We start from the raw sequence: 17,784 nt of genomic DNA, 5'->3' as shown, positions 1-17,784 counted from the left end.
ATCCTAGAATTTGTATGTGGCTACTTTAAACGCGAAGATCAATTGCACTTATTCAACAGTGGCAAACCTGGTAAAGACTGGTTTTATGCCTTTATGAAGAGATCCTATTAGATAAACTAAAGCACTGTGGTATAATTAATAAAACTTACAATTGGATTAAAAGCTATGTTACCAATAGAAAACAATACGTGTGTAATATACAATCTGGAGTTTTAAATGTTTTATGTGGAGCCCCCCAAGGATCTATCCTTGGTTCACTCCTATTTTTAATTTATATAAATGATTTTTGCAATGCATCTTTAAAACTTAATTCAATTATGTTTGCTGATGATACAAATATATTTCTTACTAACAATGATATCAAGAAATTATATTTAGATAAGAATATTGGAAAAAACACAATATAATCTTGATTTGTTTAACAGAGCATTCATCACATATTCTACAACCATTGGATAGAGGTGTCTATTGTCATGTCAAACAAGCGTGGAAAGAAATCCTTACAAATTATTACAAAGACTCAAAATGTAAGAACTTAGATAAAATTTTCCACCGTTGCTCAAACTGCTGTAAGAGAGAGGTAAATGTTTTACACGCTTTCATGCAATCGCTGGTTTCCAGTACACTGGCTTATTTCCACTTAAAAAAAACAACATAATTCAACAAAGGAAGCCGTGAAAGTTGCTAAACTTAACCCAAAGCGTTGACTCTCTATGCCAAGTACTCAAATACCTGAGCAACCTCAGCTTTACAATAATGAAAAACAAGTACCTGCAGCCAAATGATTAAAATTTGCAAAATGTAAAAAGTGTAGAGTACAGTTACACACAGAAATGTTGCAATGCGAAAATTCGATGTGTCGGGAACAGTTGTGCAAAGAAACATGTTTACAAAAGAAATATGTTGTTGGAACTAAATGTTTTTGTTGCAAAAAATGTAAAAAATTAAATATAGTTTTTTAAATATATTGTGTTAAAAAAAGCAATAAAAAAAATTTAAAATTTTCAATGTTTTCTCAAGTGTATGGTTTTATCAGAATGTCGCCTAAAACCGCACAATTCTTTTCTTCTTTAAGTTTAATATATTCGATAATTTCTTGTTTTTTTAACATATATGTATATTATCGTATGTAGTTTTTCATTACCTATCTAATAAAAAAAAAAAAAAGATAAGTAACAAAATTATTTAATTTTTATTGATAAGCGCGCGGTTTAACCCGGACTTAATCTATTATTTCTATACACTTTCAATTACGTTGCAAAAAAATTTATATTTTGAAAACATATTTTAGTTTTTTTTAAATTGAAAAAATTGTATTTAAGCCGACATAAAAATAAATTAATTTTTTTTTTATTCATGAAAATGAAAGGACGTTGTATTTTTTAATATTTAATGAGTAAAGTCAAAAATTTAACGTTATTGTCGCACAATGTAAGTTGACTATGAGCGACAAAATATCAAATTTTAATCATCGACTGACAATTTAATTATTTAATATTAAAGTTCTTTTTTCAAAATGATTTTTTTGCATAAGGCATATAAATGAGTTTTACAATTTTTAACATTCTTTTTAAATATGTAACTACTAATTTAATCGAAAATTTTCTTCTATTTTATTTGATTTTTTTCCGCATTTATTCGATAAATAACCACTCCGACAAAATTATTCATTTAGAGGCGGCCACAAAAAGCTTCTGCCTCTTAATTGGCGTCGGCCTCCAAAACATTTTGCCTCCAAAAAAAAAACTCTAACTGCGGCCTCTAATAGAAATAGAACCCACTGGAGGGGAAAGAAAGAACATTTTGCTGCTAAAAATTTAATTTAAGGCAGCTGCCAACTTCTGCGGATCAAAAGTGAAAGCTACGCCGTTTATCAACACTGTATTGAAGTTTTCAATTATCAAAATGAGATGCTCGTAATAGTTTTCTTAAAAAAATAGCTCCTTTTTTCACACTAGCTGAAAACCTTTTGGTCGCCAATATGCTTAAGAGTTGCTAATGACATCTTCTGAAAGAACTGTCGCATGGGTAAGGGGTTTGCCTCAAAATCAATGAATAACCAAGTTACTCGCTTAGTAGGAAAAAAACAATAGATGCAACCAAAATGGCAAAAACAACCCGTTCAAAAATCTTATCTCTCAAAGCAACCCATTAAACTCAAGTTTTGTATTTGATATGCAAAAATAGTTTTCAAAACAATGTACAATAAATTGCGATTGTGGTGTAAATATGTTTAGTTGCCCTATACGTAAATACGTAAAAATATTCGAATTTCCTTAATGATTAACAAAAATTAAGTTAAAAAGGAGACACCAATACATATATAAACAAAGTATAAAACATACGTTACAACCAATTGCAAGTTATAAACTTGAAATGGTACTTATGCATAGTAAATTGACGTCAAATCAAAAAGGTCAGTAGAATGTTTTACAAATGCGCACATAAAACTCAAACGAACCCGAGAAGTTTAAAATAAGTAGAAATGAATTTTCAACAGGACTTCTAGATTTCCCATTAAACTACTGCTCGACTTCCAAGATTATTCACAAGTTTGAATATTATTTCATACTCTGCATAAATAAAAGCCTCGCTATTAAAACTATAAGTAAGGTTTCTTAATACTCAAATCCGGTTAAGTTCAATCGTCATCTTCCGGATCGTCTTTCGCAGTTTCGCCGCCAACTTCCTCGTAATCTTTTTCCAATGCAGCCATATTCTCTCTGGCTTCAGTGAATTCTCCTTCCTCCATCCCTTCTCCAACATACCTTATAGAATAAAATATTGTTAATATATTATTATTATCAAATATAAACTAGAAAAATTTAATTAACAATATATATAAAACTTAGTTAAAAAAATCTAACTACCAATGAACAAATGCTCTTTTTTGATACATTAGGTCAAACTTGTGATCAAGTCTTGCCCACAACGTTCCCATTGCAGTTGTATTACTCAGCATACAGAGCGCACGTTTCACAGGAGCCATATCACTACCTATTACACATAAATACTATAATCAATTTTGTCTCACTTTTATCTGGCTGTACTGGAACAAATTACTCTTTGTAAAAAGATAAGCAAGGTTTAATAAAATAAAAGTATGAAGAACTTATACCATTAACTGTTACAATCGTTTGATTATTTATTCCAACTTTAAATCCTGTAGGACACCAATCAACAAATTGAATGTTTTTTGTAGCCTTAATTTTAGATATAGCTTCATTTACATTTCTTGGTTGAACGTCCCCTCTATAAAGCATACAACACGACATGTATTTGCCGGCAGAAGGGTCACACTTTACCATTTGATTTTTCAATTCAAACACAGAACGAGTAAGCTCTAACGTATCTAGAGTTTGATGATAAGCTTTTTCAGCAGAAATGATTGGTGCAAAACTGGATAGAGGAAAATGTATACGAGGATAAGGAACCAAATTTGTTTGAAATTCGTTTAAATCTACATTGAGTTCACCTAAAAAATATATATATATATATTTATACAAATGTAATACAAATTAAATTAAAATTATAGTTGTTTAACTTTATCCTTATTAAATAATTCTTTTTTTTATTTACAATATTTCTTGTAAAGAGGAACCCATCAAAAGATCTATATCATCAATTTTGATTCACTTACAACCTAATTTTTATGTACATCATTGTCTTATTATTGATTTTAACACTTTATTTACAGAATTTATATAAAAATATTATATTTACAGTATTTATATTAAAAAAGTATTGCTTCATACTCAAACCAATTGGTTTTAAAACTAGTATTTGTAAAGTAACTGTAATTAAGTGATACAGGAAACATGCTTAGTGAGTAGCTTTGATTGAGGACAAATTTGAAATAGAGTTTGACAAGGAGAAAAAAAATTTAAAATGTGACCAAAACAAATTTTACTGATATCGATAATTTTAATACAAATTTCAGTAATAAAGCAATGGAAGAAATAAGGCATTTAAAAATGATATCAGCTTTTGAGAGACCTTGTTTCCTATCTCACAAGCAAGTGTAAAGAGGCTGTTTTCTAACCTTAAGCTTACACTGAGCCTCTCCCAAACCTGATATCTTAGATAACATTTTAGCTTTAAGGATAAATCAAGATTTTGAATAACAAATTATTTATTATACTTAAGTTACTGTGATAAAAAAAGAATAATAAAATTTCTTTTTACTAGAAGCTGCCCTGGAGCCAGAACCAAAAATACCAACAGAGTCACATACAAACCTCAATCAGTTCTTTTAAAGTCAACAAAATTATAAAAGATGATCTTGAAGCATAGAGGATGAATAATGCTGATGAAACCAATCCTGCATACAAATTACAACCACTAGACAGATCTTTCATAAAATCCTTCAAGACAGCTTTTAGAGAGCAATATTGATAGCTCTGAGTTACTGAATATTTTTTTAATGTTGTTTTGTTTTAAACTCCAATAAAACTTATAGCTAGAATAAAGAGTTTTAAATTTTTATTTTAGTTTCATTAGCGAACGGCTAATACATTCTAACCTAAAAATGTACTTAAATGGTTATTTCATAAAAATGTACTTATAAGGTTATTTCATAAAAATGTACTTAAATGGTTATTTCATAAAAATGTACTTATAAGGTTATTTCATAAAAATGTATTTAAATGGTTATTTCATAAAAATGTATTTAAATGGTTATTTCATTTTTACTCTTTTTAGATCAGAGATCTAAAAAGAATAAGATTGAAATTTAACCATTTAAAAGCCATTTAAATAATGTTAATAAAATGTTTGAAACTTTCAAAAATAAATCAATTTATACCAAAATAATATCTTGGTCCTAAAATGTTTGGATAGACTTTGGATAGATAGAATCTAAAAAAGACCCATAACCCTGAAAGACTAGACAAAAAGTTGTGTTGATTTTATCATTATTACATTTAAAACTACAGTGTAGCAAGATGCAAGTGAAAATTATGCTAAAAGTATATGAGTATATACAATAAAAAATCCAACCCAAAGTATATTATCTGAATTTTAATCAAGTTTCAAGACCTGACGAGTTGTAAGCAATTATTCAGCCAACATCTTAAGAATTAAAATTAAACCCTTTTAAGGTCATTAAAATTCTGATGCATAAAAAACAAACTTGATTAAAATTTAAAAAAAATAAAAAAAACTGTACAATATAAATATGATTAACTTAAAAAAACGAAATGAATAACAATATAAATGAAAACATTTGCAATAAATAAATAAATTTTTATGAACTCATCTATCTAATCTAGCAGTTGAAAACTGTAAATTTTTGTTTATGATTAATAAATGGCATTATAGCCATATAACTTATAGAAATAACATACAATACATGCCACATCACATTCAAAAGTTAAACTCATGACAAAATTAAAAATACATACAATTCATGCCACATCACATTCAAAAATTAAACTTATGACAAAATTGAAAATACATACAATACATGCCATATCACATTCAAAAGTTAAACTCATGACAAAATTAGAAATGATTGAATTATTATTGAAAAAGTCTTAGTTTTTTTTTAATATGTCTTTAATATTTACATTAAACTACATTAAAGAATTGACAAAATATGAACACATGCAGTTAAATGAGGACTTAAATTATACCAAGACAGACCTTTCTAATTTAAATAATTAGTAAGTTTATATTTTCCTTATAATTCAATGAATGTCAAAATAATATTATTGTGGGTGTTTAAGTGTGACATTTTTGCATGTACATTAACAAAAATAAAATATAAAACTTTTTTTGAAAAATAATAAAGTTTTTTTCCCTTTGTTTTACGTGAAATAACTTAATAAAACTCTGACTTTACCCTGGCCTATATTTCCTGATCTCCAACTGTTAAACCTTATAACATTGCTTTAAAATCATACCTTGAAACCTTAATGATGTTGTTATAGATGAAACAACTTGGCATATCAGTCTATTAAGATTCGGATAATTTGGTCTTTCGATGTCTAAATTATTTTTACATATATCATATATCGCTTCATTATCAACCAAGAAAACACAATCTGAGTGATCCATAGTAGCGTGAGCAGTTAGCGTAGCATTGTATGGCTCCACAACAGCAGTAGAAACCTGTGGTGCTGGATATACGGAAAATTGCAACTTGCTTTTTTTGCCATAATCAACCGATAACTTTTCCAATATCAATGACGCAAACCCAGATCCTGTTCCACCACCATACGAATGAAAAAGGAAAAAACCTTGCAACCCATTACATTGTTCTGTCTATAAAGAAAAGAAAAAAAGCATTTATTTAGTATCAAAATTTACAATATTTCATCATATTTGTACTTTATATAAATCTCATTATTATTTGAAAGATAAATATATATATATATATATATATATATATATATATATATATATATATATATATATATGAAAAGAAAAAAATAAGAGATATGGGATGGAAAGGGAAAAAGAAAAGGTATGGGAATGTAAATATTTATCTTTTAATAATAACACAGTTTTTTTGTTGTTTTAAGTTAAAAATTGATAATTATTTGTTTGTATTATAAGAAACTACACATAATATATTTAAATAACAAATATATTACATCATAGATTTTTTAATACAATATAGTAAAAAACTGTATAAAATATTTAAAAATTATTATTTTATTAGAAATTGTAAAATACAAAGTTAGCTTTACTGAAAATCCACCTCAAAATAATGTGACCTATGATTAACGATCTACAATACAAAAAGCTGATTAATGATCCAGGATACAAAAAAAAAATAATAATAATAATAACTTGTGAACATTAATGTTTAATATGTCTTAATTTTAATAATATTAATATGTCTGAATTTATAAATAACATTAATGTCTTAATTTATAAATAATTTAATAATGAAACTTCATACTTTTGATCAAAATTTCTAATGTAAATTCAACATAACTTTACTTTTAAAAACATTAAATGGTTTCTTGAATAAAAATTTCAATATAAATTCAAAATATGCTAAAAACAGTTTTATTTTAAAAACATTAAATATATTTCTTGATAAAAATTTCTAAAAGATATATAAATTTTGTTATATCCAAACATATATCTTAAAGTTTGCAGACATTTATTTTTCAGTTCAAATGTTTATTTCTGTGTTTTATTAATATTATATTACTTGTAACCACTATCATTATCTTTAGCTATTGAATTAACTAAGTAACTATAAGCAAATATTATAAAATAAAAACTCACCTTAAGATTAGCAGAGTCTTTCACATTATTTATGCTAGCCTAGCACTTATACAACCTTAATGCTGAAAAAATCTTTGTGTAAAAATTAAATTAACTTTCCTAACCTACCTTTCATGCAATCTCCCTTTATATATATAAAATTATAAATTTTCTAAAATACATTAAATCTCTTAAAGTTTTTTAAATTACGAAAAAGTTTGTTTTTAAACTTTTCTTTGTATCCCAAGCAGTTACAAACAAAATTAATTTTAATGCAAGAAAAGATTGGTTAGAGATTAATTAAAAGATAACCTTTTAAAATAACTTCACATTTATATCATATATTGAATTGCCTCTTTTTGATAAATTTAAAACAATAACAATAAACATGCAAGGTAGTAAATATACATGTTAAATATGTAATGAAGTAAATATATCATAGCAGTATGAATAACTTTAGCATAAATTATATTGGCATATATTTTTATGATAATCTGTTTAAACAATACTCAGAAACTTTATAAATAACTGAAAACATTTTCTAAAGTATCTTTAATGGTTCTAAGAAAAAAATTCCCACTGCAAAAAATGTTATACCTATTTTATTATCCATAGTCGATTAAATTGACGACACAATTTTTTAAAGTTGACTAATTTCATCTTTTAACAAGCTGACTTTAGTCAATAAGTTGATAACAACCTTTGGGCTATTTTTTCTCAGGTGAAAAAACTGAAATGACTGACTACTGTAATAATACTAATAAGAACTATTTAATTTTTAAAAACTTATTATTTACTTATGCTATATATTTATACTTATAACAACTAGTGAAGAACAAAAAGTTCAACATTATTAATGATTCATGTGTCCATCCATGCGATTCAAAATGGGACTAGTACATTTAAACTTTTTTTGATACGTTAGCATTTTGAATTGAAAGAAAATGTAATTTTAAAACTTATTTTGATTTGGGAAAAAATGTGATTCAAAATGTAACACTTAATTTTTGTTGCTGATAGACTCACATTTTGATTAAGCTTCTTTTTATTATGTATAGTAAAATTATATAATGCACCTTCTTATATTTTTTTAAACATAGCGTACAATTTACAATCTTTTTTAAGCTTAATGTACTTTCAATGCTTTTTAAAGGTTTTTTTTAAATAATCGCAATTAATAAAAATCTTATCATAGTTCAAAACATGGTTTTATAAATAAAAACTGTTATTTTAAGTAACAAACTGTTTGATCATTCTGCATGGTTACCCACAGAGATTTTTTTCAAAATTTATGTCGCACATTGAGAAAATGAGTTGTACCATGCAGCCAGGTAACCATGAGGTTCCCTTGCCGCATACATACATACATATATGTATATTTCGGCAAATTTATTTTGTAAAAAAGCATACTCAGATGGTTGGTGCTTCAGTACACACATTGACTATTTAAGCGTAAAGAAAACTACACCAGTGACATTTCATGCACGCATGAAAAACACACACATGCATATACACATCTGTGTATATGCATGTGTGTGTGGATTTACCACACACACATGCATATACACAGATTTATTATAACAAAACTTGTGTTCTTTAGTTTTTTTAAACATAATATTCTAACAGTCTAACTGATAAACAAAAACTGGAAACATAATTCGCACTGAATATTTACAAAACTTTTAATGGTATAAATAACTTTACAATTTTAATATTATATATCTTATTTTAATTTATTATTTTAAATAAAATTTATTACTAAAAAAATACTTACATTTCATACGAAAATTTATACAACACTACTAGCAGACTGGCATGACTGGCCATCTTTTTGTTAAGCTTTTCTAAAACAAACAAAAAAAATCATACCAGTTTTCTTATCCTATCAGAGACTTGATCTATAATTGTTTTGCCAACTGTATAGTGACCCCTAGCAAAATTGTTGGCAGCATCTTCCTTACCACTGATCATTTGATCTGGGTGAAAAAGTTGTTTGTAAGTTCCATTTCGTATTTCGTCAATTACAGTTGGTTCTAGATCAACCATCAGAGCTCGTGGAACTCTTTTACCACTATCCATTTCCGCAAAAAATGTTGAGGAAGAATCACCGACATTAGACTCATGTGTTTCATCAGGGGAACCATCAGGTTTGATTCCATGCTCCAGACAATATAACTCCCAACATGCATTCCCTATTTGACACCCAGCTTGGCCAATATGAATAGATAAGCACTCACGCTAAAAACATTTTTCAGTACATTTATCTTAAAATTTCATTAAAGACTTTTAAATAATGTGAAAAAATCAAATAAATTTTGTAAAGTGTAAAAATGGATACACACATATTTATATTTAACAAACAAGACAAACTTTTTAATTATTTAAAACTTTTTACTAATAAGAAAACATGTTTTGACTACCATTTGTGATCTTCATTTAAAATTATTTAAAATTAAAATTTAATTTTTAAATATCAAATCTAATTTAAAATTAAATTTGCATAAAGTTTCAAGGTTAAAATTTAAGATTTTAAATGAACTTTTTTTTCTTTTAAAATAAAGAAAATAATAATCTTTTATAATCTGATAAAAATATGTATTTTTTATCATTTTTTATGTAATATGCATTTAAAGTATAACTGTGATTAATTATGTAAACTAATTAACTAAAAAATAAATGATTAACTAACTACAATAAGTACTAACAACCACATGTGGATACAGTAAAAAAAAAATTTCTTAATATTTTTTAATTACTTTCAAACAATTTAAAAAAAAGAGCTATTTTCCAAGAAAACCAGGCAATGCTCAAAAGTGATATCATTCAATCATTCTCAATTTTACATATTGTGTTGTTTGTAATATTAAAAAGAAGCCTGTAAATTTTTTTTTTTCTAAATATTCCTAGTTCCTGAGTTATGGTCAGTCTTTTGCCATTTTAAAACTTGGAAAGTCACTTTTGGGGTTTTATGATTTTTAAACTAAGATTAAAAGCAACGAGGCCACTCACCCTAAGTTTCTTTTCATATTATGGAAAAATAGGTAGAACTTTAAAAAAAAAAATAATCGAAAAACCTGAGTATAACCCTTCCTTTGTCTAAAAATCATAAACTGAAATCAAATATTTTTGAATTTGGGGCCTACTTTAAATACATTTATCTTGGAGCATAAAAAGTGCCCGCGATGTATTTTATCCTTTTTAGAAAGAGTATCCCATTGCAACTTTAATTGTCTTAAGAAACTGAGAGGATATAATTTACAAAAAAACTTATGAGTCATCAAAGAGTCAAAAAAATGTTTTAATAGCGTTCAAAAATCAGCCATAATGAGAAATGGGAAAGGTCCCAAGGTTGAATGTATAGATTTTCTATTACTCCATATAACAATACTTTGAAATATAACACATTGTTGAAATAACTTTTCATCAAAATGATGCTAAACCTGATTTTTTTAAAATTTATATGATTGTAGACTTTAAAATTTTTTTTTTCCCCGAAAACATTTTCAACTTGATGTTTATTGAATATAATTATTGTTAGGCATTATTTCTTAATTTACAGTTATTCAGTATGGTTTATTGAGCATTTACTTCTGAATTATTCAGAACAGAGAATGAGCATTTTATGCTAAATATACTTTAAAAAAAATACTTAGTTGCAAAAAATATGTCAGAGCTAGAGGTTGTTGTTGAAAATGTTTGCAAAGTTAATGATGTCAAGTGTAGACCATATTTTCATTTAAATTAAAAAAGGTTATTCAAGATACAAGATCTGACTTTGGATGTCAAAGCACATTTTGTAAAAATTAGTAAGAAATTCTCCTAGCAGTTGTAAAAAAAAAAGTCTGTTAGCATCATATAGTAGTGTTAAAACGATTGTTGTTTAACTCCCTTAGTTTACATTGCATAATATCTAAGTTTTATGTTTTTAGATTTTAAAGGCGCACCAAGAGACAGAATGGACAGAAAAGTCACTTATAGAAAACTGAGGGTGCATATCAATTTCTGATAATGACTATATTTGTCCTTACCATAGATTTAACTTTGGTAAGAACTTGTTTACAACCGTATTTCAACAAAAAAAAAATTTAATTACTAAACCTTTAAAATAAATATTTCAAACTTTGATTTTTGTTAAAATTTTGTTAAAAGGTATTGGCTGGGTTCCTCCAAGAAGATGCTGTCACCCAATGCATGAATTATGTGTTGGTAAAAAATCATCTGCTGTAAGAAGTATTTCAATAAATATGTCAACAAATATTTCAAAACATTACAACAAAAATGTTCCAATAGGTTCTGAATTTTGTCACAATCACCTAAAGTCAGAGCGCATTCTAATTCAAACTAAAAGTACTGCCACTAACGAAGAGTTAGTTGAAGATAAAACTGATTTCGATTTTGAGCCTAAAGAAATTTTACTTTCTGGAGAAAAGGTTGATGGTGCTACATCTACTGGTAAAAACTTTTCAGAAACACTCCACATCAGCCCTTTTCAATTTCAAATAAAGAATAAAAAGATATCTGATTTCAGCAATGGAACCAAAAATAATTTACGAAGAAAATTTGAAAGAGCCAAGGTACAGCTTGCAAAGAGGTTCGCTGAAGCTATTGCCCCAGATCAGAGAGAAGACTTTATCTCAATTGTTTCATAGTTCCCACTATTAAAACTGGGGCTAAAGTTAAGGATTTTAAGGAGATTTAACGAGATATTTTCCTAATATTTAAGGAGATTCTGTCGAGAACGACAATTTTTGAAGGAAAAAGTAAGGAGAATTAAGGAGAAAATTTTTTTAAAAAATCAGATTCTTTCTTTTTTCGATTTTAAATATAAATAGATGAACTATTATAAATGAATATATATATATATATATATATATATATATATATATATATATATATATATATATATATATATATATATATATATATATATATATATATATATATTAGGGCTGTTCATGTGAACACAGGAAAAAAATTTTTTTCTCGGATTTGAATGCATAGTTGTTTATTTTGTGCCATTTGACATAGTAATTGACTGTGGAAAAAATCTTTCCAATCAGATAATGTTTAGGGGGTGCTCAATGACCATAAAGTTTTACGAAAAACGTCAACAACGTGTAAAAAGTTCCAAAGTTCCAAAAATTTCTAGAACCTGGTTAGTTAGGTTTTTTCCACTGAAATATTGTCTGATTGCGTGCTATATAGATTAATTAAAGTGCAGCAGATTAACTGTCATCAGGGCACCAGACTAAAAAATGTCTGCTAGTGTTTAAAACAACTGTGTTTATATCATTTTGTTAAAATTTGTATTCATAATTTTAATACTATTATTTAACTCAATTTAGAATTTGTTCAAATAGAATAAAAAGGTTTACAAGTATAAATATTATTTTTATTTGGAATTTCAGTTTGACAACAAATGTATTAATATTTTGATAGTACCTAACCTTAGTAACCTATTACAGAAAACTAGCATGGTAGTCTGGTAGTGTATTGTTTGTTATTAAGTGCAGATAATAATAATTTCTAATTTGAAAATATTTATTTAATTTCTTTAGTAATAATTATTATAATATATTGCTGCAGCTGCATAAACCAACAACTGAATGATAAGTTTGTATAATATGGTATTGAGTTTTGATTTTCTCATAATATTTCAGTTATCATTGAAATGGCAGCATCATCTCGTGTTGCTATCTCTACACGACTTCAAACCAAAATCTTTTTAATTGGACAACCAGAGCCAAATCTTCCAGATAAAGTTCTTCCCTTAACATCTGATGTTTTAAAAACATTTTTTTATCATCTTAATTCAACCAAAAAGTCAGTGCCTGAAAGTCTTAAAACAACTGTTGATGAACTGATTATTATTTGGAATAAAGCCCGTATTCCGACAGCATTTCATCCGAATGTAGTCTTAAAGTTGAAAACTTTAGTCCAGGAATATAAATTAATAAAAAAAAAAAAAAATCCAGATTGTCAGATTCTCAGAAATCGAGAGAGAAATCATTTACAGACACCATTGGCCTACTTTTTGACATTGCCCACAAGGATGCTGAAACCATGATCAGAATTGAAGAAGATAAAGAATTTTTATTGGATCAGAGATGTCAGAGAAAAATGGTGATGTTTGGAGAGGACAAAGAACTTTCAAAATTAGAAGAAAGAAATGAAGCAAGGAAACAAGCAGAGAGAGAACGAAAGCTAAAAGAAGAGCAAAGACAATCTGGTGCGAGTGCAATAGTTCCTGTTATTGAACCTTTACATGACGAAAGTTATAGTGATGACAACGATAACGATGCTGTTGATAATGACAAAATGGTTGATAGAGATTTTGAGATAGAAATCCCTGTTTATTACAGACAACAAGTCAGTAAAGCAAGTTCTTCAGGGTCAGCTGAATCAAGTTTAGCAAGTACTCCAAAACGACAATGTATCTTAGATACAATTCTTGACTCGCCTGATGTTTCATCAACATTAGACAGAATTAATCTATCTGACACAAAATTTACTATACTAGCAGCAGCAATTGCAAGGGCTGGTGGACAGAACCTCGATGATGGATCATTGTCACGTTCTACAGTCCGTAGAAAACGAACCTATCATCGATCAAATATTGAAGCCACTGTTCGAACTGAATTCTGCGATTTGGACAAACCACCATTAATCGTCCACTGGGATGGCAAACTGATGATAGATCGTACAAATTCTGCAGCCCCTAAAGCAAATGTTGACCGGCTATCTGTAGGTGTGACAAGTCACAATGTTGACAAAATACTTGGAATAGCAAAACTATCAGCTGGAACTGGAGAAGCCCAAGCAAAAGCAGTTATTCATCTGCTTAATTTCTGGGACATAATTGGTGATGTTATTGGAATGAGTTTTGATACTACAGCCTCTAACACTGGCTCCAAAAATGGTGCATGTGTAGTTCTAGAGAAACATATAGGTAGAAATTTGTTATATTTCGCTTGCAGACACCATGTTCATGAGATCATAGTAGCAGGAGTGTTTGGATCACTATTTGGACCATCATCTGGTCCCAACATACCTCTTTTCCAGAGATTTCAGCAATATTGGCCCAAAGTTAATCAAGGAAATTTTAAACCTCTGGATGACATTCGAATGAAAATACCCCTGGTGCAAGAACTACAAAATGAAGTGATTGCATTCCTCAAAGAAAACCTGCATGTTAAAATGCCAAGGGATGACTACAAAGAAATCATGGATCTCTGTCTGTTAATACTTGGAAAACTGCCTGATCAAGAGGAGAAAAATTATCATTTCAAGATCCCTGGTGCTTATCACATGGCTCGCTGGATGGCCAAGAATATTTATTGTTTTAAGATTTATTTATTTCGTGAAGAGTTCAAGTTGACCACAAAAGAGGAAAAAAATCTCTGTGAGTTTTGCTTATTTGCTAGTCTGGTTTATGTAAAATCTTGGATATCATGCACAAATGCCAGCGATGCTCCAGTTAATGACTTGTTTCTGTTTCAGCAACTTAAGCAGTTTGCATTTGTGAATAAAACGATTTCCGAAGCAGCAGTCAAGAACTTTCAAAACCATTTGTGGTACCTTTCACCAGAATTGGTCCCACTAGCTTTGTTTTCAAACAAACTTCAAACGGAAGAGAAGCGAAAAATGATTTCCAACATGAAATTTCACGGTGAGAACTGGTCTGAAAGGTTGATCAAATTAAAGAACATTGAAAGTCTAGAGAAGAAATCTCTGGACATGCTGGTGACATCAGTTTCAGCAAGTGCGTTGCGGTCAATGAAGGTTGATATTGATTTTCTGTTCAACAACGATCCAGCTACCTGGAATGATTCCCCAGAATACCAAGAAGGAAAAAATTTAGTATATTCATTGAAAGTAGTAAATGATGCTGCCGAACGATCTGTGGCTTTAATGTCGATGTTTAATGAATCGATTACAAGGAATGAATCTGAAATGCAGAGGTTAATTCAGGTGGTTGAGGATCACAGAAAGCGAGTGCCAGATGCCAGAAAGTGTACTCTGAAGAGTTATAGTCCTCGCTAGCATTAACATTGCACGAACTATAACATTACGATAATTAAATGTTAATTGCTCATATGTTTTTTTGTTTATAATTCGTATTTTAATCAATGACAAAGAGTCAAAAATCCTAGTGTTTTATTTTGGAAAAATTCTGATATAACAAAAACCGCAGAACTTTAGTTGTATTGCAGTATTTTATTTCATTAATTTCTCTGCTAATAAACCAGTCTAAAGTGGATGTGGATTGTAATTTGTATTCAAAATTTAATATTTAGAGATAATTAAAACTGATCAAATCTGAAAAATCTAATTAACCGGGTTTTAGAAATTTGTGGAACTTTGTTACTTTTTCCATGTTTTTCACATTTTTCGTAAAACTTTATGGTCATTGAGCACCCCCTAAACATTATCTGATTGGAAAGATTTTTTGCACAGTTAATTACTATGTCAAATGGCACAAAATAAACAACTATGCAATCAAATCTGAAAAAAAAAAATTTTTTGGACAGCCCTAATATATATATTTAAACAACTTTAAAAAGTATTCTACACAATAGAGTGCTCAATGTTCTTAAAAGAACAGAGCAATTATATTAGTAGTAGAAAATCATTTAACAAAATTTTTTTTCCATTTAACACTGTGTTTCATCAACAAAGATTCATCAGAAATTTCTGATGAATCTTTGTTGATGAAACAGTGTTAAATGGAAAAAAAATTTTGTTAAGTGATTTTCTACTACTAATATATATGTATATATATATATATATGTATATATATATATATATATATATATATATATATATATATATATATATATATATATATATATATATATATATATATATATATATATATATATATATATATATATCATTGTCGTCTACATATAAGTTTATTATTTTTTTCCAACAAGTTTCTTTTTTTTAACATATAGCTTTTTTAGTAACTCTTGTTTTTCGCAAGTCTTTTTAATGCATTAGATTATAATATATCAGCTTTAATGTCATCTAAATAAAAAAGGAATCATTAAATAATGACATAACATTTAGTGATATAAACTAAAAACACATTTATATTCAAGGCATAAACCTAAGGCTATTCTTTTTTCAGCACAGAATCCAATTTAAACAGATGACTTCTTTAAATTCTCAATTATAGATAATTTCTGTCAAATTTAAGTATTGACAATTTCAATATCTTCCATAAATTTTCTTTTTGCTTTCATTTTCACTGTTTTTTCTACAAACAGGGCTTTTGAACATTGATCATCAAAATACTTCTTTCTTGCTTGTTTGCAGTAATCTAATCTTTTGTTATTTCAACTTCATGAGCCTTGAACCCATGAAATGTGAGGTGATCTTGGATTGAACGTAAAGAGATAGTGTCTGGGGACATATTGTCATCGATCAGACTTTTGTTGCTGCTAAAACCACATCCAACTTAAGCTTGTGCGTGCGATAAAATGAGGACAATTTTGAAAATGTGCTGTAGATTTGCATACATCTTTAAATCAGTGTATTTCCACAAAAACTAGTCTAAACAATCCTAATCTTTGTCAAAAGTCAAAAATACTTCTTTGTTATTAATGATCACACTTTTATAGAACCTGGAATATTCCTTCTTAGCTAAATCACCAACAGAAGCTCTAATTTTCTTGAAAGTAACAAGCTTCATCAACAGTTTATCAAAAAAATAATCACACTTTTCTGTGATATTCAACCATAAATGATGGGGAAATACACACCAGACAGCGAGCAACCAGTGAAGACAAAGGGCTTTTCTCAATAATATGAATACACATTGAGACAAGAAAATCACATAGTTCCTTTTTGAACTTGTCAATTTGAACATCAGTAATCTTTCTCGTACTCTTGAGTTGCTGGAGGTAATACTTGAATTAAAAACTAACATCAATCTTGCTGGTTGAAAGCCAGTTTGCGCAATTAAACAAATCTATTTTTAACAAAGATGTTGTAGTTTTGTCATTTAAAAGAAACATCTAATCGAATGAACTTTGCATAAAAGTTGCGTGGTAGTTCTTCAAGTATCACCACCAGAAAAGGAGTCATTGGTTTATCAGTTTGAAAAGAAACTAGAAGAAAAAAAAATAGCAAGATTGAAAATAACATTTGGTGATTTTTTCTCAAAATTTTAAAAATAAAATGAAAAGAAAATTTCAGAATATTTCTATACTTTTGTAATAAAACAAAATATATTACATAAAAAGTAATAAACATGCATCTGGATCAAATATTACCTACCAAGGAATGTATTTAGACGGCCACTAATTTCTTCAAAAAACTTCAACTTTAAAGGAACCAAAACTTTTCTTCTAAACTAAAAATTTTTTCAAGCACTTAAATGTACGAAGTTGGTGTTTTGCCCTGATTTACCAAGTCCAGGTTGCTTACTCTTTGGTAAAGACTTCCAGTATTCAACAACTAAGATTACTTTTGATCAAACCTCTATTGCTTTCTTGGCAACACTTTGATTTTCAGCCCGTCGAGTGCCACAAAATATGTAAGGAAAATCTGAACTTG

General features: G+C 28.1%; 1 protein-coding gene across 1 annotated transcript in view; it reads right to left on the bottom strand.

The window, feature by feature from the left end:
- Positions 1 to 2,298: 2,298 nt before the first annotated feature.
- Positions 2,299 to 17,784, bottom strand: part of LOC100204469 (tubulin alpha-1C chain) — a 29,549-nt gene continuing 14,063 nt past the window's right edge. Inside the window, exons 2-6 of the mRNA XM_065812494.1 lie at positions 9,091 to 9,459; positions 5,904 to 6,264; positions 3,119 to 3,475; positions 2,871 to 2,997; positions 2,299 to 2,768 (exon numbers count right to left, since the gene is read on the bottom strand). Of these exons, the coding sequence (XP_065668566.1) occupies positions 2,642 to 2,768; positions 2,871 to 2,997; positions 3,119 to 3,475; positions 5,904 to 6,264; positions 9,091 to 9,459 (1,341 nt within the window). The 3' untranslated portion in view covers positions 2,299 to 2,641. The remainder of the gene's footprint in view (positions 2,769 to 2,870; positions 2,998 to 3,118; positions 3,476 to 5,903; positions 6,265 to 9,090; positions 9,460 to 17,784) is intronic.

Source organism: Hydra vulgaris, chromosome 12, assembly GCF_038396675.1.
Source record: "Hydra vulgaris chromosome 12, alternate assembly HydraT2T_AEP".
NCBI classification, from domain to species: domain Eukaryota; kingdom Metazoa; phylum Cnidaria; class Hydrozoa; order Anthoathecata; family Hydridae; genus Hydra; species Hydra vulgaris.
Note: the sequence above shows the minus strand (reverse complement) of the source record. Positions and strands in the feature narration are given on the sequence as shown.